This window comes from Diadema setosum, chromosome 10 (genome assembly GCF_964275005.1).
Source record: "Diadema setosum chromosome 10, eeDiaSeto1, whole genome shotgun sequence".
Taxonomy (NCBI): Eukaryota; Metazoa; Echinodermata; class Echinoidea; order Diadematoida; family Diadematidae; genus Diadema; species Diadema setosum.
Genome location: NC_092694.1, coordinates 13,280,045 through 13,303,835, shown reverse-complemented (window position 1 = coordinate 13,303,835; position 23,791 = coordinate 13,280,045). Strand labels below are relative to the sequence as shown.

Sequence of the window (23,791 nt, the reverse complement as noted above, 5' to 3'; positions counted from 1 at the left end):
AATACAACTGTAATAAATTTATATTTTGGTTTCTCATGTACAGTCCTATAATTTAACTGCTAGAAAAAAATGGGAGTTGCCTTTGTTAATGATTTCGTTCATGGTTTAGGGCATTACCCAAATGTTTGTTGGTTAGGCCTAAACACTTCTACTGTCAGGATAAACAGGCGCGTTTACATTTAGAACGCCTCGTAAACACGTTCTAAACACCGCACATGTTTAACATAAACACTGTGATACTCGTACTCTACAAGTCAGCAGCGCATTGTGACATGACGGCCGCGGCCACAACGCACGCAGTGGTGACCTGTGCGTGCGCTTCTAGCGCACACTCGTGCTGTGCATGATTATGACCATAATCAATGCACAATTGGCGGGAAAGGAGATGTGCGCGCGCGTACGTACCTGTACGGATGGATCTGTCTGATTGGCTGGCTGCTGGTGTATGCTGCGATTGCATGCCCCAGCAGCGTGATGTGCGTAGGCCTACAGTACGTGCGCATTCGTTCTAGGCTTGTCGTCCACTACACTGCACTTACGACTCGATCGACTGCACTGTACTGCTAGCTGCTGATAGCTGACTGCACTGCATAAAGGAGCGGATCTAGCTATAAGATGGCGTCGAAGGGATAAAGTTCTAGCCTGGCCGGCCTGCATGAAAGCGGTGAGTCTGCTAAGTCTGCTAAGTCGGTGAATAACAAGATTTATTGCAAAATCGCCCTCGTTTAATGTAAAACTGTAATAGGCGTGGAAATAAGCTACGCCCTTGAAGATTTTGCTCGTTTGCTTTAGTATTCTATTTCTAAATCTAACGACTAAGTTGTACATTAGAACGGGGAACGCTCTAGCGTTAAGTCTAACTGTAACGTGTTAGTGTTGTTAACGTTACAATATCTAACTTGCGAGGCCTACACTCTGCAAATTACCGGTACCGTAGTTATGGGTAAACTCGGCCTAGCGGGTCAACTCACTGTATCTTTAATTTTACGAAGTTATGAAGTATCTTTCATGTGAATGACGATGGGTTAGTGACTATATTTTGAGTGAAATTCAGTTTTATTCCCTGTAAATTCTCCACTCAACAGGTGGTGAAAATTGAATGTAAAGCCCATTAGGATGTCTTGGAAGGGGATGGCAATGGCACCAAAGTGGGTGACGATGATGTCCTGACGTGTACTGTATAAATCTTGCAAGACATTACCTCTGCTGGCAGAGAACGAGGCATGGTGCAGTCAGCAGAGTAAATCGACTGGGGATAGCCCTAGTATATCACTGTATACTACCCATGTGGAAAGTGGAAATCAAGTAAGTACTCAAAATTGTAGAGCCAAATCAATGAATATTATGTACTTAAAGGGCATGTAAATGAGTTTCTACAAAATGCAGATTTTAGATGTTTTAAGTTCTTGTGTTTGTGTGTGTGTGTGTGTGTGTGTTTTTTTTTTTGGGGGGGGGGGGGATTACCTACTCCCGACTCCCGAATTCAATCCATTAGCTAAAATAGATACACAGTATGGAAAATTGATTTATTGCAAATATTGTTGAAAGTGTAAATTACAGATGTGAAAATCTTCACCCAAGAGACAAAGGATAGGGGAAGTGTGGGAGAGTTGAGCCACTGGGAGAGTTGATCCAGGCCACCTCACATCTTCATAGTGACTGGCAGTAGTCAGCTGATGCCATTTCTTGTTCATGCCTATGATTAACTATATACCAGTGTATGAGGCAGCGACATTGGACGAAGCATGACAAAATAGTCAAAGAAAAACCATTTTTGGTCACCAAAAGTGAATGTCCACTTGTCAGATATGTGGTTTTCTCTCACACCTATGGTAGAGGATAAGTGCGAATCAGTTGGAGTAGCAGATAGTCAGTATATTATTTGTTTCTTTCAGCAAATTTCAACATGTTTGGTGTGGTCACTTTCGTAGGTTTTGAGGGTTAGTCTAAATGGCGACTGTGGGGAGAGTTGTGCCAACGTGTCGAGGGAGAGTTGTGCCATGGCTAAACCCTGTGTTCCAATGGCTCAGCCCTCAAGTGGCTCAACCTTTCCTTCAAGTGGCTCAATGAGTGTCATTTTTTGGTCAAAGATACGGGTCTGCAATTGGATGAGGTGAGGAATATTGGAAACGTATGTGGTGTTCTCTCCAGGCCACATCTGACTTCCTTTGGTGGGCGCAATGCTCAACGCGCATGCAGCCTTCCGTACCTGATATTACCTAGACCATGGAGCTACATGCCTAGACCAAGAAGGTGTCTGATAACTCCTTTGCCGAGACTATTATACCTTGTCTCAAGTCACGCGTGTATGCCTGTCCATCTGGCCGGAGAAGTCTTTTTTTATTAGCATACAGTCAATGACCTCGATAACGTGATTCACACTGCGTTCACATTGTCCCCCGCGCCGCGGGGAAAGTCCCGAGCTGTGGGACTTTCTCCTCCAAAACCATAATGTGAACGCTCGCTGGGACTTGTCCCCTCGTCCCCGCGAATCAAGTCGGGTACGGGGACAAGATTTGGAGGGGAGAGTGACCTTGGGGCGAAATTGATAGCGTCCAGCTGTGGTCATCAAATGTGCGCATGCGCTATGCCTGACAGAGCTCGCCCCAAGCCCCAATTGCCCCCACAGCTCGGGGACAGATGAGATACCAATGTGAACGGTCAGTCGTAAAAAAGATAAGATCTCCTGAGGCTGTCCCCGCGGCGCGGGGGACAATGTGAACGCGGGGTCAGAGAGACAGACAGAGGAAGAAAGGCATGGACAGAACGACACAAAAGAGTAAGAAAGAATACACAAGGAAAGAACACTTAAATAGATGGCCCATTGTGCAAAATGTGTGCATTCGCACGTGCGTACAGTGTCCTGGAGAACACGGAGAAGATGTTACTATGGATGAGCATATAAAACCAAGGAGGTACTACAAGGCGAAGCTTCGCCTAGCTAGTACCTCCTTGATAAAACGGCGTTTTAAAAGATCATTAAAGCCACGAAAGCAGTTGAGGGGAAGCTCAAAATCGGGAGTCATGCAGTTGGCTTTTATCAAATACACGAACCAGCAATTTCTCGTTTATCGTTATCGGTGTTCCTGGGTGATCATATTTAATGTGCATGATATTGTGAAACGAGTTGCATTGTTGTTTAGACATTGCTTGGAAATAATACAATACACGTATAACGTTATAATTGTGGCTGAAAAGGAAGATGATTCATCACTCACTTATGAACTATCAATCAAAAAGAAAAAGTTTACAGTTACTATTTTTTTTCCATTTTTTAAAACTATGTTTGAATCTGGAGTGGACTCTGTTGTCATGTTCATGATAGTCTGCCAAAGTTTCAAAGTCCTTTTACGGATGAAATGAAAATAAGATTTTGATATCTCCTCTATATTTTCAGTCAGTTACCGCCTCGACATGGCATGTGGCAAAACATTTGAAACTGTCCCCTTTCTAACAATACTTAAAACCATAGAGAAACAAGAAAAACGTCATTACATGTACAAATAATAAAAATATGGAACCATTCTTTGTAATGACGGAAAGACGGTGCTTATAATGTTCACACACCTTTTGAATATACTATAAATATTGCTTACTTATACCTTACTAACAACAGTATTTCTCACATACCTTTAGAAGAAAAAGAGGTCATATAACAATCAACTACAAGTATCGTTAAGTAAATGTCCTTATAATTACATGAATTTTTATAACGATTTTGAAAGTGTAATATTTCGCTCTTTTTGTCGGATCGATTGTCCGTTGTCTGTTAAGTGTACCTTTGCACAGTACTGTTTGTATGTCTTTGCTCTATTTGCTTAATTCAACTTAGGTGCTGAATCAAATCAAGTTTAACTCTTATACCAGTGATATGGCCCAAGTAACTTCCAAGGAGATTAGGAAGACTGGTCACCCAATGAGACATGTACTCCTGATAAGATAAACGTATTCACGCTGATCAATCATCTTGTTATTTAAAGGACAAGTTCACCTTCATTAACATAGGGATTGAGAGAATGCAGCAATATTAGTAGAACACATCAGTGAAAGTTTGAGGAAAATTGGACAATCGATGCAAAAGTTATGAATTTTTAAAATTTTTGTGTTGGAACCGCTGGATGAGGAGACTACTAAGACTCGTGATGTCATATGAGTACAACAGTATAAAGAAAATGTAAAGAAAATTAACATATTTTCACTTTTTTTCGCATAATAAAAGAGCACCTGACTTGCCTCTTTCTAAAGGCAATGGGAATAATATTACCCATAACATAATGTCAGTAACAAGTCAAGGAAATCTGTACTTTTTTTCAAAAGATGAAATTTTGTGAAATTCTCTTTATATTTTCCTTATATTGTTGTACGCATGTGAAATCATACACTGAAGTAGTCTTCTCATCCAGCGGTGACTGCACAAAAACTTCAAAAATTCCCAACTTTTGAACGGATTGTCCGATTTTCCTCAAACTTTCAATGATGTGTTCTACTAATATTGCTACATTCTCTCAATTCTTATGTTAATGAAGGTGAACTTGTCCTTTAACTCAAACCATGCATGCTTCCTTACTTTAAGGGATCATGCAGCGGGAAGCAATCAAGGGGAGAACCGATAGCTGGTCCAAACTTTTCGTTTAATTGTCTTTAGTCGATGTGAACAGCCAAGGGGTTGTTGATATTGTTATTTTTCTTTACGTTTTCCTTTTTTCCCATTGCACGGCGTCGCAACTTGTAACCCGTACAATACCGCACCTGTAAACACAACAGAACTCTCGCAAGGAATATGTAACATCATAAAAAAGTAAAAAGTAAAAATGACAACAACGACGAATGGATATCAACTTATAACAAGTTACCACACCTCCATTGAAATAAATTTCAATACTCCAATCAGCAAGTTTCGGCAAATTGAACGATAACATAATTTTACCTAGGAATCCTTGCTTTAAAGTATGCCTATAATCATACAGAGTAATCCAATTATGAGATACAGTATTAGAAGCTCAAGATGTGCTGTCGCTTCGAGGCTTAATAACGAAAACGTGTCATCATCTTCACTGTCTATCGGGTGGAGTGGCCGAGACAAAAATATCAAAGAGATTTGGAGCTTGCATATTAACCGTACACTTTCTGTGATATTCAGATCATGAAATAAGATTTCAAATTAAATTGTTTTCCTTAGTTGGAGGACCCCCACCGCCAACTACTGCTGGCCCTACAACTGCCCCACCACCAACAACCACACAACCAAGGGTAACAACACCGCTAAAGACAACGGCACCACCAACCACTACGGCACCAACAACTGTAGTGGTAACCACAAAAACACCCACGACAACGTCACCACCGACAACCACACAACCAACAACGATGCCGACGACAATTACACCACCAAGCACCAAGGCACCAACCACTGTGGCTATAACCACAAAACTACCTACTACAGCGGCAGCACCACCGACCACTGCAGCGCTAACCACAAAAACGCCAACGACAGCGGTTGAGCTATTGACGGCCACAAAACCATCAACATCAGCACCGAAGAAAACGGCGCCACAAACCACCAAAGCATCAACCGCGGCAGCAGCCCCAGCAACAACGAAAGCATCTGTGCGATTACCAACAACAGTACCTACAAACAGATTTTCTTCGACCGCGGCAGCAGCGGCACCCAACACACCAGCGGCCACACGGAAGAAAACGACTGCTTATCAACACTCTACCACACCAACACAAACAACCGCCGCAGTCGTGGAAAACACATCAGGTAGGTGTGTCTTGAGTTATGCCATATAGCTTAAAGGGGAAGGCTAGTAACTGATCAGTGGGAATCAGTGGAAATGCTGGGAGATGATTGTTCCAATCCTTATGGGATTCATTCAAGAGTTCATTGTATATCTATTGTTGTGTGAAAATGATTTGCTTCAGAATGGTCTCATATTCAAGTAATGTGCAGTTTAATGCTTCCAGGTTAGCGTCCCTGGTCAGTGACGGAGCATTAATCTGCACATTACTTGAATATGAGACCGTTCTGAAGCAAATCATTTTCACGCAACAAAAGATATACAATGAACTCTTGAATGAATCCCATAAGGATTGGAACAATCATCTCCCAGCATTTCCACTGATTCCCACTGATCAGTTACTAGCCTTCCCCTTTAAAACAAAATCCACAAAGAAAGCTTGATAAAAGACTATAATTTATGTTCTTATTTCTAAATATTAGAAGAAATGTGCAGTTGGCATTATGTTAAAATAAGAGTATGGAAAATTCAAATCAAGGGCTACACGAGCAGTATCAGGTCCTGCAGTGTAAAAAAAGAATTATATGTATTGTCATTAACTGTGTCTTTAAATGCATGTCTCGCAATAACGCAGACCAGTGTCCTGTCTGCGTGCATTTTATTTTGGTCTAGTCTGAAGTATGTAGATGAATAGACACCATGTATCGTAAGTAGTGTCTGAGAACCTAGAAAAGCCATTCAGTTCACCTTGTCATGATGAATAGGTTTCAATAGGACCTACTTGAAATCCAGGTGCTATGGATTAGTTGCTGCTGAATACCCGGCAAGACTTGTGCTAGCTACATAGTTATCACGAAGATTTATGTTGATGAAAGAGAAATGCTTACAAAAATTATGGTAAACAGGTATTTTCCGTGCTGACTCGAAGAACAGTATAGCTGGATAGAAATGTAATATTTTCAAAAGGGCATTCTTGAATATATTTACGTTTGCGTTATTGTTTGTATCTATGTCTCGTACATTAGAATTACTATCTGCTTTCGGCTAAACAATGCAGTTCACAAAATAGGCAAATTCAATATTTGTAGTTATTTCATTCACAATTTGGTGTAGATTTTATGACTCTATCGAATTACATCTGATGTTTCAAGGAATTAAGATATGTCACTGATTATGCCAATCATTATAATGATGAAAACACGATATAATCTCCTACAAAATTCTTCCAGGACTTAGTATTGCAACTGATTGACAAATTGCCCTACATCGACGTAAATAAGCACTGAATTGATCAGTGTTTTAGTAGTAGCCATGATAAAAAAATCATGGGCGTACATACTCGAGCAGGATTCGAACCTACGACCTCCTGATCACCGGACAGGCGTCATCTCCACTAGACCACCGAGCTTTCGCCCGACAGTAAGTGTTGGTTCTAGTCCTTATAGCATGCAGCGGGTACTGCCTTGTTATTCAAATTCTTGAAATTCTTCCGTCGAGATGTTTTCATTGCAACTGATTGACAAATTGCCCTACATCGACGTAAATAAGCACTGAATTGATCAGTGTTTTAGTAGTAGCCATGATAAAAAAATCATGGGCGTACATACTCGAGCAGGATTCGAACCTACGACCTCCTGATCACCGGACAGGCGTCATCTCCACTAGACCACCGAGCTTTCGCCCGACAGTAAGTGTTGGTTCTAGTCCTTATAGCATGCAGCGGGTACTGCTTTGTTATTCAAATTCTTGAAATTCTTCCGTCGAGATGTTTTCATTGCAACTGATTGACAAATTGCCCTACATCGACGTAAATAAGCACTGAATTGATCAGTGTTTTAGTAGTAGCCATGATAAAAAAATCATGGGCGTACATACTCGAGCAGGATTCGAACCTACGACCTCCTGATCACCGGACAGGCGTCATCTCCACTAGACCACCGAGCTTTCGCCCGACAGTAAGTGTTGGTTCTAGTCCTTATAGCATGCAGCGGGTACTGCTTTGTTATTCAAATTCTTGAAATTCTTCCGTCGAGATGTTTTCATTGCAACTGATTGACAAATTGCCCTACATCGACGTAAATAAGCACTGAATTGATCAGTGTTTTAGTAGTAGCCATGATAAAAAAATCATGGGCGTACATACTCGAGCAGGATTCGAACCTACGACCTCCTGATCACCGGACAGGCGTCATCTCCACTAGACCACCGAGCTTTCGCCCGACAGTAAGTGTTGGTTCTAGTCCTTATAGCATGCAGCGGGTACTGCTTTGTTATTCAAATTCTTGAAATTCTTCCGTCGAGATGTTTTCATTGCAACTGATTGACAAATTGCCCTACATCGACGTAAATAAGCACTGAATTGATCAGTGTTTTAGTAGTAGCCATGATAAAAAAATCATGGGCGTACATACTCGAGCAGGATTCGAACCTACGACCTCCTGATCACCGGACAGGCGTCATCTCCACTAGACCACCGAGCTTTCGCCCGACAGTAAGTGTTGGTTCTAGTCCTTATAGCATGCAGCGGGTACTGCTTTGTTATTCAAATTCTTGAAATTCTTCCGTCGAGATGTTTTCATTGCAACTGATTGACAAATTGCCCTACATCGACGTAAATAAGCACTGAATTGATCAGTGTTTTAGTAGTAGCCATGATAAAAAAATCATGGGCGTACATACTCGAGCAGGATTCGAACCTACGACCTCCTGATCACCGGACAGGCGTCATCTCCACTAGACCACCGAGCTTTCGCCCGACAGTAAGTGTTGGTTCTAGTCCTTATAGCATGCAGCGGGTACTGCTTTGTTATTCAAATTCTTGAAATTCTTCCGTCGAGATGTTTTCATTGCAACTGATTGACAAATTGCCCTACATCGACGTAAATAAGCACTGAATTGATCAGTGTTTTAGTAGTAGCCATGATAAAAAAATCATGGGCGTACATACTCGAGCAGGATTCGAACCTACGACCTCCTGATCACCGGACAGGCGTCATCTCCACTAGACCACCGAGCTTTCGCCCGACAGTAAGTGTTGGTTCTAGTCCTTATAGCATGCAGCGGGTACTGCTTTGTTATTCAAATTCTTGAAATTCTTCCGTCGAGATGTTTTCATTGCAACTGATTGACAAATTGCCCTACATCGACGTAAATAAGCACTGAATTGATCAGTGTTTTAGTAGTAGCCATGATAAAAAAATCATGGGCGTACATACTCGAGCAGGATTCGAACCTACGACCTCCTGATCACCGGACAGGCGTCATCTCCACTAGACCACCGAGCTTTCGCCCGACAGTAAGTGTTGGTTCTAGTCCTTATAGCATGCAGCGGGTACTGCTTTGTTATTCAAATTCTTGAAATTCTTCCGTCGAGATGTTTTCATTGCAACTGATTGACAAATTGCCCTACATCGACGTAAATAAGCACTGAATTGATCAGTGTTTTAGTAGTAGCCATGATAAAAAAATCATGGGCGTACATACTCGAGCAGGATTCGAACCTACGACCTCCTGATCACCGGACAGGCGTCATCTCCACTAGACCACCGAGCTTTCGCCCGACAGTAAGTGTTGGTTCTAGTCCTTATAGCATGCAGCGGGTACTGCTTTGTTATTCAAATTCTTGAAATTCTTCCGTCGAGATGTTTTCATTGCAACTGATTGACAAATTGCCCTACATCGACGTAAATAAGCACTGAATTGATCAGTGTTTTAGTAGTAGCCATGATAAAAAAAATCATGGGCGTACATACTCGAGCAGGATTCGAACCTACGACCTCCTGATCACCGGACAGGCGTCATCTCCACTAGACCACCGAGCTTTCGCCCGACAGTAAGTGTTGGTTCTAGTCCTTATAGCATGCAGCGGGTACTGCTTTGTTATTCAAATTCTTGAAATTCTTCCGTCGAGATGTTTTCATTGCAACTGATTGACAAATTGCCCTACATCGACGTAAATAAGCACTGAATTGATCAGTGTTTTAGTAGTAGCCATGATAAAAAAATCATGGGCGTACATACTCGAGCAGGATTCGAACCTACGACCTCCTGATCACCGGACAGGCGTCATCTCCACTAGACCACCGAGCTTTCGCCCGACAGTAAGTGTTGGTTCTAGTCCTTATAGCATGCAGCGGGTACTGCTTTGTTATTCAAATTCTTGAAATTCTTCCGTCGAGATGTTTTCATTGCAACTGATTGACAAATTGCCCTACATCGACGTAAATAAGCACTGAATTGATCAGTGTTTTAGTAGTAGCCATGATAAAAAAATCATGGGCGTACATACTCGAGCAGGATTCGAACCTACGACCTCCTGATCACCGGACAGGCGTCATCTCCACTAGACCACCGAGCTTTCGCCCGACAGTAAGTGTTGGTTCTAGTCCTTATAGCATGCAGCGGGTACTGCTTTGTTATTCAAATTCTTGAAATTCTTCCGTCGAGATGTTTTCATTGCAACTGATTGACAAATTGCTACTACTAAAACACTGATCAATTCAGTGCTTATTTACGTCGATGTAGGGCAATTTGTCAATCAGTTGCAATGAAAACATCTCGACGGAAGAATTTCAAGAATTTGAATAACAAAGCAGTACCCGCTGCATGCTATAAGGACTAGAACCAACACTTACTGTCGGGCGAAAGCTCGGTGGTCTAGTGGAGATGACGCCTGTCCGGTGATCAGGAGGTCGTAGGTTCGAATCCTGCTCGAGTATGTACGCCCATGATTTTTTTATCATGGCTACTACTAAAACACTGATCAATTCAGTGCTTATTTACGTCGATGTAGGGCAATTTGTCAATCAGTTGCAATGAAAACATCTCGACGGAAGAATTTCAAGAATTTGAATAACAAAGCAGTACCCGCTGCATGCTATAAGGACTAGAACCAACACTTACTGTCGGGCGAAAGCTCGGTGGTCTAGTGGAGATGACGCCTGTCCGGTGATCAGGAGGTCGTAGGTTCGAATCCTGCTCGAGTATGTACGCCCATGATTTTTTTATCATGGCTACTACTAAAACACTGATCAATTCAGTGCTTATTTACGTCGATGTAGGGCAATTTGTCAATCAGTTGCAATGAAAACATCTCGACGGAAGAATTTCAAGAATTTGAATAACAAAGCAGTACCCGCTGCATGCTATAAGGACTAGAACCAACACTTACTGTCGGGCGAAAGCTCGGTGGTCTAGTGGAGATGACGCCTGTCCGGTGATCAGGAGGTCGTAGGTTCGAATCCTGCTCGAGTATGTACGCCCATGATTTTTTTATCATGGCTACTACTAAAACACTGATCAATTCAGTGCTTATTTACGTCGATGTAGGGCAATTTGTCAATCAGTTGCAATGAAAACATCTCGACGGAAGAATTTCAAGAATTTGAATAACAAAGCAGTACCCGCTGCATGCTATAAGGACTAGAACCAACACTTACTGTCGGGCGAAAGCTCGGTGGTCTAGTGGAGATGACGCCTGTCCGGTGATCAGGAGGTCGTAGGTTCGAATCCTGCTCGAGTATGTACGCCCATGATTTTTTTATCATGGCTACTACTAAAACACTGATCAATTCAGTGCTTATTTACGTCGATGTAGGGCAATTTGTCAATCAGTTGCAATGAAAACATCTCGACGGAAGAATTTCAAGAATTTGAATAACAAAGCAGTACCCGCTGCATGCTATAAGGACTAGAACCAACACTTACTGTCGGGCGAAAGCTCGGTGGTCTAGTGGAGATGACGCCTGTCCGGTGATCAGGAGGTCGTAGGTTCGAATCCTGCTCGAGTATGTACGCCCATGATTTTTTTATCATGGCTACTACTAAAACACTGATCAATTCAGTGCTTATTTACGTCGATGTAGGGCAATTTGTCAATCAGTTGCAATGAAAACATCTCGACGGAAGAATTTCAAGAATTTGAATAACAAAGCAGTACCCGCTGCATGCTATAAGGACTAGAACCAACACTTACTGTCGGGCGAAAGCTCGGTGGTCTAGTGGAGATGACGCCTGTCCGGTGATCAGGAGGTCGTAGGTTCGAATCCTGCTCGAGTATGTACGCCCATGATTTTTTTATCATGGCTACTACTAAAACACTGATCAATTCAGTGCTTATTTACGTCGATGTAGGGCAATTTGTCAATCAGTTGCAATGAAAACATCTCGACGGAAGAATTTCAAGAATTTGAATAACAAAGCAGTACCCGCTGCATGCTATAAGGACTAGAACCAACACTTACTGTCGGGCGAAAGCTCGGTGGTCTAGTGGAGATGACGCCTGTCCGGTGATCAGGAGGTCGTAGGTTCGAATCCTGCTCGAGTATGTACGCCCATGATTTTTTTTTTATCATGGCTACTACTAAAACACTGATCAATTCAGTGCTTATTTACGTCGATGTAGGGCAATTTGTCAATCAGTTGCAATGAAAACATCTCGACGGAAGAATTTCAAGAATTTGAATAACAAAGCAGTACCCGCTGCATGCTATAAGGACTAGAACCAACACTTACTGTCGGGCGAAAGCTCGGTGGTCTAGTGGAGATGACGCCTGTCCGGTGATCAGGAGGTCGTAGGTTCGAATCCTGCTCGAGTATGTACGCCCATGATTTTTTTTTTTATCATGGCTACTACTAAAACACTGATCAATTCAGTGCTTATTTACGTCGATGTAGGGCAATTTGTCAATCAGTTGCAATGAAAACATCTCGACGGAAGAATTTCAAGAATTTGAATAACAAAGCAGTACCCGCTGCATGCTATAAGGACTAGAACCAACACTTACTGTCGGGCGAAAGCTCGGTGGTCTAGTGGAGATGACGCCTGTCCGGTGATCAGGAGGTCGTAGGTTCGAATCCTGCTCGAGTATGTACGCCCATGATTTTTTTATCATGGCTACTACTAAAACACTGATCAATTCAGTGCTTATTTACGTCGATGTAGGGCAATTTGTCAATCAGTTGCAATGAAAACATCTCGACGGAAGAATTTCAAGAATTTGAATAACAAAGCAGTACCCGCTGCATGCTATAAGGACTAGAACCAACACTTACTGTCGGGCGAAAGCTCGGTGGTCTAGTGGAGATGACGCCTGTCCGGTGATCAGGAGGTCGTAGGTTCGAATCCTGCTCGAGTATGTACGCCCATGATTTTTTTATCATGGCTACTACTAAAACACTGATCAATTCAGTGCTTATTTACGTCGATGTAGGGCAATTTGTCAATCAGTTGCAATGAAAACATCTCGACGGAAGAATTTCAAGAATTTGAATAACAAAGCAGTACCCGCTGCATGCTATAAGGACTAGAACCAACACTTACTGTCGGGCGAAAGCTCGGTGGTCTAGTGGAGATGACGCCTGTCCGGTGATCAGGAGGTCGTAGGTTCGAATCCTGCTCGAGTATGTACGCCCATGATTTTTTTATCATGGCTACTACTAAAACACTGATCAATTCAGTGCTTATTTACGTCGATGTAGGGCAATTTGTCAATCAGTTGCAATGAAAACATCTCGACGGAAGAATTTCAAGAATTTGAATAACAAAGCAGTACCCGCTGCATGCTATAAGGACTAGAACCAACACTTACTGTCGGGCGAAAGCTCGGTGGTCTAGTGGAGATGACGCCTGTCCGGTGATCAGGAGGTCGTAGGTTCGAATCCTGCTCGAGTATGTACGCCCATGATTTTTTTATCATGGCTACTACTAAAACACTGATCAATTCAGTGCTTATTTACGTCGATGTAGGGCAATTTGTCAATCAGTTGCAATGAAAACATCTCGACGGAAGAATTTCAAGAATTTGAATAACAAAGCAGTACCCGCTGCATGCTATAAGGACTAGAACCAACACTTACTGTCGGGCGAAAGCTCGGTGGTCTAGTGGAGATGACGCCTGTCCGGTGATCAGGAGGTCGTAGGTTCGAATCCTGCTCGAGTATGTACGCCCATGATTTTTTTTTTTATCATGGCTACTACTAAAACACTGATCAATTCAGTGCTTATTTACGTCGATGTAGGGCAATTTGTCAATCAGTTGCAATGAAAACATCTCGACGGAAGAATTTCAAGAATTTGAATAACAAAGCAGTACCCGCTGCATGCTATAAGGACTAGAACCAACACTTACTGTCGGGCGAAAGCTCGGTGGTCTAGTGGAGATGACGCCTGTCCGGTGATCAGGAGGTCGTAGGTTCGAATCCTGCTCGAGTATGTACGCCCATGATTTTTTTATCATGGCTACTACTAAAACACTGATCAATTCAGTGCTTATTTACGTCGATGTAGGGCAATTTGTCAATCAGTTGCAATGAAAACATCTCGACGGAAGAATTTCAAGAATTTGAATAACAAAGCAGTACCCGCTGCATGCTATAAGGACTAGAACCAACACTTACTGTCGGGCGAAAGCTCGGTGGTCTAGTGGAGATGACGCCTGTCCGGTGATCAGGAGGTCGTAGGTTCGAATCCTGCTCGAGTATGTACGCCCATGATTTTTTTATCATGGCTACTACTAAAACACTGATCAATTCAGTGCTTATTTACGTCGATGTAGGGCAATTTGTCAATCAGTTGCAATGAAAACATCTCGACGGAAGAATTTCAAGAATTTGAATAACAAAGCAGTACCCGCTGCATGCTATAAGGACTAGAACCAACACTTACTGTCGGGCGAAAGCTCGGTGGTCTAGTGGAGATGACGCCTGTCCGGTGATCAGGAGGTCGTAGGTTCGAATCCTGCTCGAGTATGTACGCCCATGATTTTTTTATCATGGCTACTACTAAAACACTGATCAATTCAGTGCTTATTTACGTCGATGTAGGGCAATTTGTCAATCAGTTGCAATGAAAACATCTCGACGGAAGAATTTCAAGAATTTGAATAACAAAGCAGTACCCGCTGCATGCTATAAGGACTAGAACCAACACTTACTGTCGGGCGAAAGCTCGGTGGTCTAGTGGAGATGACGCCTGTCCGGTGATCAGGAGGTCGTAGGTTCGAATCCTGCTCGAGTATGTACGCCCATGATTTTTTTATCATGGCTACTACTAAAACACTGATCAATTCAGTGCTTATTTACGTCGATGTAGGGCAATTTGTCAATCAGTTGCAATGAAAACATCTCGACGGAAGAATTTCAAGAATTTGAATAACAAAGCAGTACCCGCTGCATGCTATAAGGACTAGAACCAACACTTACTGTCGGGCGAAAGCTCGGTGGTCTAGTGGAGATGACGCCTGTCCGGTGATCAGGAGGTCGTAGGTTCGAATCCTGCTCGAGTATGTACGCCCATGATTTTTTTATCATGGCTACTACTAAAACACTGATCAATTCAGTGCTTATTTACGTCGATGTAGGGCAATTTGTCAATCAGTTGCAATGAAAACATCTCGACGGAAGAATTTCAAGAATTTGAATAACAAAGCAGTACCCGCTGCATGCTATAAGGACTAGAACCAACACTTACTGTCGGGCGAAAGCTCGGTGGTCTAGTGGAGATGACGCCTGTCCGGTGATCAGGAGGTCGTAGGTTCGAATCCTGCTCGAGTATGTACGCCCATGATTTTTTTATCATGGCTACTACTAAAACACTGATCAATTCAGTGCTTATTTACGTCGATGTAGGGCAATTTGTCAATCAGTTGCAATGAAAACATCTCGACGGAAGAATTTCAAGAATTTGAATAACAAAGCAGTACCCGCTGCATGCTATAAGGACTAGAACCAACACTTACTGTCGGGCGAAAGCTCGGTGGTCTAGTGGAGATGACGCCTGTCCGGTGATCAGGAGGTCGTAGGTTCGAATCCTGCTCGAGTATGTACGCCCATGATTTTTTTATCATGGCTACTACTAAAACACTGATCAATTCAGTGCTTATTTACGTCGATGTAGGGCAATTTGTCAATCAGTTGCAATGAAAACATCTCGACGGAAGAATTTCAAGAATTTGAATAACAAAGCAGTACCCGCTGCATGCTATAAGGACTAGAACCAACACTTACTGTCGGGCGAAAGCTCGGTGGTCTAGTGGAGATGACGCCTGTCCGGTGATCAGGAGGTCGTAGGTTCGAATCCTGCTCGAGTATGTACGCCCATGATTTTTTTATCATGGCTACTACTAAAACACTGATCAATTCAGTGCTTATTTACGTCGATGTAGGGCAATTTGTCAATCAGTTGCAATGAAAACATCTCGACGGAAGAATTTCAAGAATTTGAATAACAAAGCAGTACCCGCTGCATGCTATAAGGACTAGAACCAACACTTACTGTCGGGCGAAAGCTCGGTGGTCTAGTGGAGATGACGCCTGTCCGGTGATCAGGAGGTCGTAGGTTCGAATCCTGCTCGAGTATGTACGCCCATGATTTTTTTATCATGGCTACTACTAAAACACTGATCAATTCAGTGCTTATTTACGTCGATGTAGGGCAATTTGTCAATCAGTTGCAATGAAAACATCTCGACGGAAGAATTTCAAGAATTTGAATAACAAAGCAGTACCCGCTGCATGCTATAAGGACTAGAACCAACACTTACTGTCGGGCGAAAGCTCGGTGGTCTAGTGGAGATGACGCCTGTCCGGTGATCAGGAGGTCGTAGGTTCGAATCCTGCTCGAGTATGTACGCCCATGATTTTTTTATCATGGCTACTACTAAAACACTGATCAATTCAGTGCTTATTTACGTCGATGTAGGGCAATTTGTCAATCAGTTGCAATGAAAACATCTCGACGGAAGAATTTCAAGAATTTGAATAACAAAGCAGTACCCGCTGCATGCTATAAGGACTAGAACCAACACTTACTGTCGGGCGAAAGCTCGGTGGTCTAGTGGAGATGACGCCTGTCCGGTGATCAGGAGGTCGTAGGTTCGAATCCTGCTCGAGTATGTACGCCCATGATTTTTTTATCATGGCTACTACTAAAACACTGATCAATTCAGTGCTTATTTACGTCGATGTAGGGCAATTTGTCAATCAGTTGCAATGAAAACATCTCGACGGAAGAATTTCAAGAATTTGAATAACAAAGCAGTACCCGCTGCATGCTATAAGGACTAGAACCAACACTTACTGTCGGGCGAAAGCTCGGTGGTCTAGTGGAGATGACGCCTGTCCGGTGATCAGGAGGTCGTAGGTTCGAATCCTGCTCGAGTATGTACGCCCATGATTTTTTTTTTTTATCATGGCTACTACTAAAACACTGATCAATTCAGTGCTTATTTACGTCGATGTAGGGCAATTTGTCAATCAGTTGCAATGAAAACATCTCGACGGAAGAATTTCAAGAATTTGAATAACAAAGCAGTACCCGCTGCATGCTATAAGGACTAGAACCAACACTTACTGTCGGGCGAAAGCTCGGTGGTCTAGTGGAGATGACGCCTGTCCGGTGATCAGGAGGTCGTAGGTTCGAATCCTGCTCGAGTATGTACGCCCATGATTTTTTTATCATGGCTACTACTAAAACACTGATCAATTCAGTGCTTATTTACGTCGATGTAGGGCAATTTGTCAATCAGTTGCAATGAAAACATCTCGACGGAAGAATTTCAAGAATTTGAATAACAAAGCAGTACCCGCTGCATGCTATAAGGACTAGAACCAACACTTACTGTCGGGCGAAAGCTCGGTGGTCTAGTGGAGATGGCGCCTGTCCGGTGATCAGGAGGTCGTAGGTTCGAATCCTGCTCGAGTATGTACGCCCATGATTTTTTTATCATGGCTACTACTAAAACACTGATCAATTCAGTGCTTATTTACGTCGATGTAGGGCAATTTGTCAATCAGTTGCAATGAAAACATCTCGACGGAAGAATTTCAAGAATTTGGAGGACTTAGTATGTTGACTAAATGTGTACAATAATAACGTGTGATCCGAAGTACCCGTAAGTCTATATAATGCAATGTATGGAGATGATTACTATCCACTTCACATAATTATGTACATTAACTCTTCGTTTACGCGCTTTGGTGATTTTCTGAATCAGTTTTCATTCAGAGCCCCCTTGGCATCACGATCATCACGCTTCTAGTGATTATCGCTCTCCTAACTGTCATCATCTTCATCATCCTGAAACGCAGGTAAACCAATAATGAACTCACAATCCTTCTCATGAAATGTGAGCTTCAACACCAATAGGTGCGAAATCATAGAGAGAGCCAGATGAATCTGAAAATATTGCTATGCAATTGCTATGCAATGTAAAGAGTTTGATCGCGATATAAGGAGTTTGATCGCCAAATGATTTAGCTTCATTCCTGTCAATATGAAAAGTCTAAAAGCTGCTGAAAACAAACAAAAAATAAATTATTGGATTTTATTATAATTTCAATGATATTCTTTATTTTAAAAACGAAGTATAACTTGAGAATTTTCATATCCTCTGTTTCATGATGAGATAACATTAAAATGTGTAGAAATGGTCTTTCTTCATCTTGCTCCAAAGGCTTAGGTTACTTTTCATAGGGGTGTTGCAAGAAAGTCGACTTGCAATTAATCGCAAATATCTAGTGCAACTTTGCAATAGATAGATCTATTGCAACTTGCAATCAATCGCAAGTTGCAGTTGCAAGAAGGGGGCTTGCAATTAATTGCAACTTTCTTGCAACACCCCCATAGACTTATAATGGATTGTCATGGAAATGAGTGACTAGTAAGATGTGAATGTTTGACAGTTCAGCGACACTTCTAAACACATATTACGTTTCTGTCACACGCACACAATAGGCTGATATAAATTTATGCAATGTACCCTTGTCAACTGTCAATATATTAATTTTATCCTGTGGTCTCAAGCTGCCAGAATTAGAGAGTCACCGTTCCCTAAAGGTGTTGTGCGTTCAAATGTCATGAGTGCCCGCAAGAAAAGATTAATTTTGAACGCTTCAGTTCAGTGTCATCCAGTTTTCAAATGGTTGTTCATAGCTGGTAAACTAACAGGCTTTCAAGGGATCTGTGGAATTATACTAATTGCTCCATAACTCTTGCGTGCATTGTCCAGAACAGAGCATACTCGTCAGTTAGATAAAGGGAATCGGTAGTCACCGCGTCGTGTCGGCTGCGGTGCTCGTCACGAGTCAGACATGCACGAGTCGTATAGGTCACGAGCTCGAAGTTCAGCAAAATAGCCCACAAGCTCGCTACTAACCAAATGAGACCCACGGGTCCGACACTAGACAAACAAGCCCACGAGTCCCACACTAGGCATAAAAAGCCCATGAGACGTACATTACATCCCAGGGCTTAATATTGTCGATCTCTTGAGCCCTTTTGGCCTATTGCCTAACTCGTGGGCTTTTACATGCCTAGTGTCGGACTCCTAGACCTTCTTTGTGTAGTGTTAAGCTCATGGGCTATATGACTCGTAGACCTTAGTTTCAATGTCGAGCCCGTGGGCCGTATGACTCGTGGGTGTCTTAGTGCGGTGACCCCACTAGTTGAAGCCTGCATGGGGCTAGCAGCTTCCGCGTTTTACATTCGCAACAATCCGATAACACACACAAAAACGATGATTCCTCATTTTGATGTTCCCATTCACTCTCTCCAACTCCTATATAGAACTAAAAAAAGTGAGGGTGATCCTTCAGGTCTTTTCGATGGTGGTGAGTAATTGATTGTTAAAAACAACAACAACAACAACCTATGTTTGATCTCCAACTCATTTATCATCATCATGATCTATCATCACAATTGACGTCATTCGCTTAAACCTCTGCTCATCACCAGTCACTTGCCTGCTTAAAGAACGAAAGGATTTAAATCCTTTCTTGCATGTAATTCATTTCTAAAAGTAAAAATGCAAACGACGAATACTATAGTACCTACCAAAAGTGCATGCTTGCATTAATAATCCATCTTCTTGTTCGTTTTTTTTTCTTCTGTTATACACAGACTGAGAAGATATAGGTGATAACAATCCTTGCCTTTTCCACGTTTTTTTTTTCTTATTTGAGGTTTATGCTTTCTACGTTCTAAACAGTCAGAGAATCTAACTCGGTATAACTCAAGGGTGATTTGCGAACATTCAACCAAAGTATTGCTACCAATCGTCCCTTACAGACAAAGTGATGTGAATGGTAGCGTTTCTGTTTACACAAAACTTCTACAATATGAGACTTGAAGGGGGATCTATATGTGGATTAAGTGAATTAATGTAGCAATGTTAGTAGAACACCTCGATGAAGTCTGAGGAAAATCAGACAATCCGTTTAAAAGTGATGGGTTAGTAAAATTTCGGTGCCGCCATTGCTAGATGATAAGACTTTAACAGTTCGTGACATCACTGCAGGGCAGCCATAAAGAGAAAATTTAAAGCGAATTCCACAAAATGTCAAATTTAAATGAAAATTACACATTTCCTGGATGTTTTAGTGGAATATTCTCAAGATTAATACCATATCGATTGCTTTCTGAAGGAGGTAAGTCAAGCGTTCTTGCATTGTGCCAGCAAGCGTTATGTTATATAGGCAGTATAGTGTCCATGCACCACATGTGCAAAGGACGCGATATGTTATAGCCTCGAAAGTGTCCCATCACTTTTAAAAAACGTCTTCGCCAAATTCATTTTTTTTTTGTTCACGATAGACATCACCTTCATGTATGAAATTATTGTTGTTTTATTGCTATGGCCTGGCAATTGCGGTTGTAACTGCTGAATATCTATGATTAAAAAAAAATATGATCGACATATCTCTGTGCAAAAGCAATGGGGACATTATCATCTCATCTAATTTTCATATGTTGCTGCGACTAATATCGAATTTCAGCTAGAACATGCGAAACTGAGAAGTTCCGAGTATTGCTCTTTCTTATCAGGCGACCTCCCTGTTCGTGTTATTTGATAAAACTTTTACCATTCTGTTTATTCAAGTTTTACTGCATTGAATTGAACGGGGTGTCATATATATTGCCCCTTAAAGGGATGATATATTTTCCGTTTGAGATGGGGCTTCCGGTTTTCGATGTTTTTTGATGAGGATTTTTCGAGATAATGAGAGACCTCATTATGAAATATGAAAGAGCATATAATTTCAAGATGGATTAAAAGTTTATTTGTTGAAAATGGGTTTTCAAATGGCTGAGATATCCAAATCAAGGCAATCCTAACAAAAGTTTGGTCCCACTTTTTATTAGGATCGCTTGGTTTTATTTTGTTTTTAGATATGTCAGCCATTTCAAAACTGATTTATATCTAATAAGCTTTGAATGATTTATCTCTCATAAACTTTGAATTCCTCTTAGAATTGCATGCTCTGTAACATCTCATAAAGTGGTTTCTATAAGTATCTCGCAAAAAGTCAAAAGCTGAATCCTCATTTCATCCAATACTATAACATCCCTTTAATATCAAAATCTTCTCTCTCTCTCTCTCTCTCTCTCTGTCTCTCTATCTTTTTGTCATCCTTTATTTCATTCAGGAAACGGAAAGAAGAAGATGATGGTGTCGATGGTTCGCATGAAATGAAAGTAAGAAAGCCACTTATTACGGACGAAGACCGGGCAAAAATGTATAGTGAATGAACATTGTGCAACCGACGTGGGATTCCTTTTTAGTGACGATGAATAAGCTGCGTATTACGGACGAAGACCCTACGAAGAAGAAACTATATACAGCGCCGGACCCATGTGGTAATGGTGACTATTTTATCCCGATTGAGATGGACTTAAACATTAGACAGAAGTTTGATTTGAGATCCTCGAGAACTCTGCTTTACTTGCCGCAAGTTTTACGTAATTAAAAAAAAAGAAAAAAGAAAAAAGAATATTCCCAGCGTTTTTAACAGTACGCGTAATACATGTAATACATAAAAAAAGACAGAATATTCGTGTGTATCTCAGTCTCTAAACCGATTAAGATCATAAATCAAAGCTGTTTCACTTTCAAGGCTTCGTCTCTTCCGTTTCCATGGATACGAAAAAGCAAATAAATGTACATGTATCACTTGTGCATGCATTTCATGGTGACGAACCATTGTCTTACATTCAATGTACATAGAAAACAAGGTTCTTTTTTCCCCTATAGGTATATTGAACTGTACTTTATGGAGGAGAGATATTTCAGGGTATTAGAAAGGCTAGAAAAATGCAGTTTTTGACTTTCAGATAAATCTTTCACATCGAGATCGAGAGAGAGAGAGAGAGAGAGAAAGATAGAGATGGAGAGGGAGATAACGGGAGAGGGAGATTAAAAAAACAACGATACACTTTCATTTTACGTGTTTTTGTACTTATTTTAAATACACGTCCATGTTGTTTTGATTAACATTGCTCAGTCGAAGTTGTTTTTTTTGTACACTTCTGCGCTGTCGAATAAAACGTATACTATGTAAATATGTCTTTCTTTGAGGATTCAGTGTGGTACTGGTCACATTAACAATGAGTTCGTGATGACCCCAAAATCTTTATCTTTCAGTGCAAAAAGATATTAATTATTCCGTGTATTGAATCCTGAATGGAGTGTTTTATGAAATGGGCCTTTAGCATTTGTAGAATATTCAATGATTCAACATTTTATCTGGCCACTATGACTATCTCATCCTGAGCGTCAACCAAAACTATGGAGAAGCATAATTGTATACGCTGCTGTATTTAAAGTAAAGCAAGAAACATTCTATTTTTTTTAACAAGACAGTCGCATAATTATCATTGCGATACGTATAAGGAAATGAAACAGATTCATGTAATTCATACATGTTGTTGTTTCTTTGTACTTGATGTTTGGTATCCATTTGACTTTGTGTTTGTATATAGCATTCCAATATGCAATAAAGATTTTGTGTGTTACTTAGAGTGTGGTGCGGTTTCCTGCAAGAGGCATACGTATCGTGGAATGTTAATACGCAGTAACTTACATAAAATGATAAATGATGATTGTGTCCATGAATTTCCCTCCAGGGTGCTGACGTCAAAATGATAATATTGTATCAACACTCTACGGACCTAATGTGATATGTACGAAGTATATGGGAATGTATACTCAATCCGGCCGGAACTGACAATATACCACAGCGAAGCACAACGAAAGAGAGAATTTAAAAGTGCGTAAGAACGGGCGATGTACGTTATACTGAAGGCTCGTTAGACCATAGTCCTATGGTGACATAAGTGTTAACGAACTTTTGAAATAAAGAACCTTATTTCATTTTCCGATTAAGGAACCTTCGGCATAACGAACCCTCGAAATGAAGAACTGTCACCGTGAGAAAAGGAACAATTATTCAACTTTGTGTATTGTAATGGGTAGTTATTTTATGATAGAAGTCAGCATGGTAAACTGTAGTTTAATTGACATGATTGAAGTAGAAGAAGAGAATGACAAAAGTTATAAGGTCAACCCCAATTTAAAATAGAGATAAATAAAAAGAAAGAGAAAGGGAGAGAGAAAGAGAAAGGGAGAGTGAATCTGAGAGAGAGAGAGATAGGATCAATATCAAAAGTATGAAGTGAATAGGCACAGAACAAAAGAACAAAAATATGTTTCTGAAACTTGAGTTACCCTTTGAATCCTTAAAGATTTTGAGTTCTTCGTCTTAAAATCTTTGACCAATAATCTGCAAAGCCACCTAAAGTGAAGAGGAAGGAAACAGAATGGAACTGAAGTTTTCCACACTATGGCCCGAATTCACGAAGGTGGTACAAATGAAACCATGGTCTAAACCATGGACAAAAACCATGGAGCGCCAAGTGTCGCATGGAATATTTCATCACGAAATCAGTCATTTCGTCGATGAAATGATTATTTTGTTAAGAAATGACAAGATTTTGTAACTAGATGAACATTTCGTCCACGAAATGATAATTTCGTTAACGAAACGGTCATTTTGTCGACGAAATGATCAATTTCGTAACGAAATATTCCGTGCGACACTTGGCGCTCCATGGGTTTTGTCCATGGTTTAAACCATGGTTTCATTTGTACCACCTTCGTGAATTCGGGCCAATGTCTTTAAAAACCCGTTTAGAATGAGCGGATTTTGAACAGATTTTGTAACACTCACTTCCCGTAGACAGCTGCCCAAGTTCTACACCCGGGAGCAGTTTTCAA

General features: G+C 41.3%; 1 protein-coding gene across 2 annotated transcripts; it reads left to right on the top strand.

The window, feature by feature from the left end:
- The first annotated feature begins 539 nt into the window (after positions 1-539).
- Positions 540-22,896, top strand: LOC140234085 (uncharacterized). Of its 2 annotated transcripts, XM_072314165.1 has the most exons (4): positions 540-664; positions 1,086-1,305; positions 5,180-5,764; positions 21,165-22,896. In XM_072314165.1, the coding sequence occupies exons 3-4, from the start codon at positions 5,368-5,370 to the stop codon at positions 21,209-21,211; spliced, it is 444 nt and encodes a 147-aa protein (XP_072170266.1). In that variant the 5' UTR covers positions 540-664; positions 1,086-1,305; positions 5,180-5,367; the 3' UTR covers positions 21,212-22,896. The 2 variants fall into 2 exon arrangements, with proteins under 2 accessions (XP_072170266.1, XP_072170267.1); XM_072314166.1 differs by lacking the exon at positions 1,086-1,305 and having other exon boundaries at positions 611-664.
- Positions 22,897-23,791: the final 895 nt, after the last annotated feature.

Bases quoted from the DNA above. Each gene is read 5' to 3' on its own strand.
- LOC140234085 (XM_072314165.1), top strand. From the start codon at position 5,368: ATGCCGACGACAATTACACCACCAAGCACCAAGGCACCAACCACTGTG. The intron at 5,765-21,164 runs GTAGGTGTGTCT...TATTTCATTCAG, and splicing joins AGTCGTGGAAAACACATCAG to GAAACGGAAAGAAGAAGATG.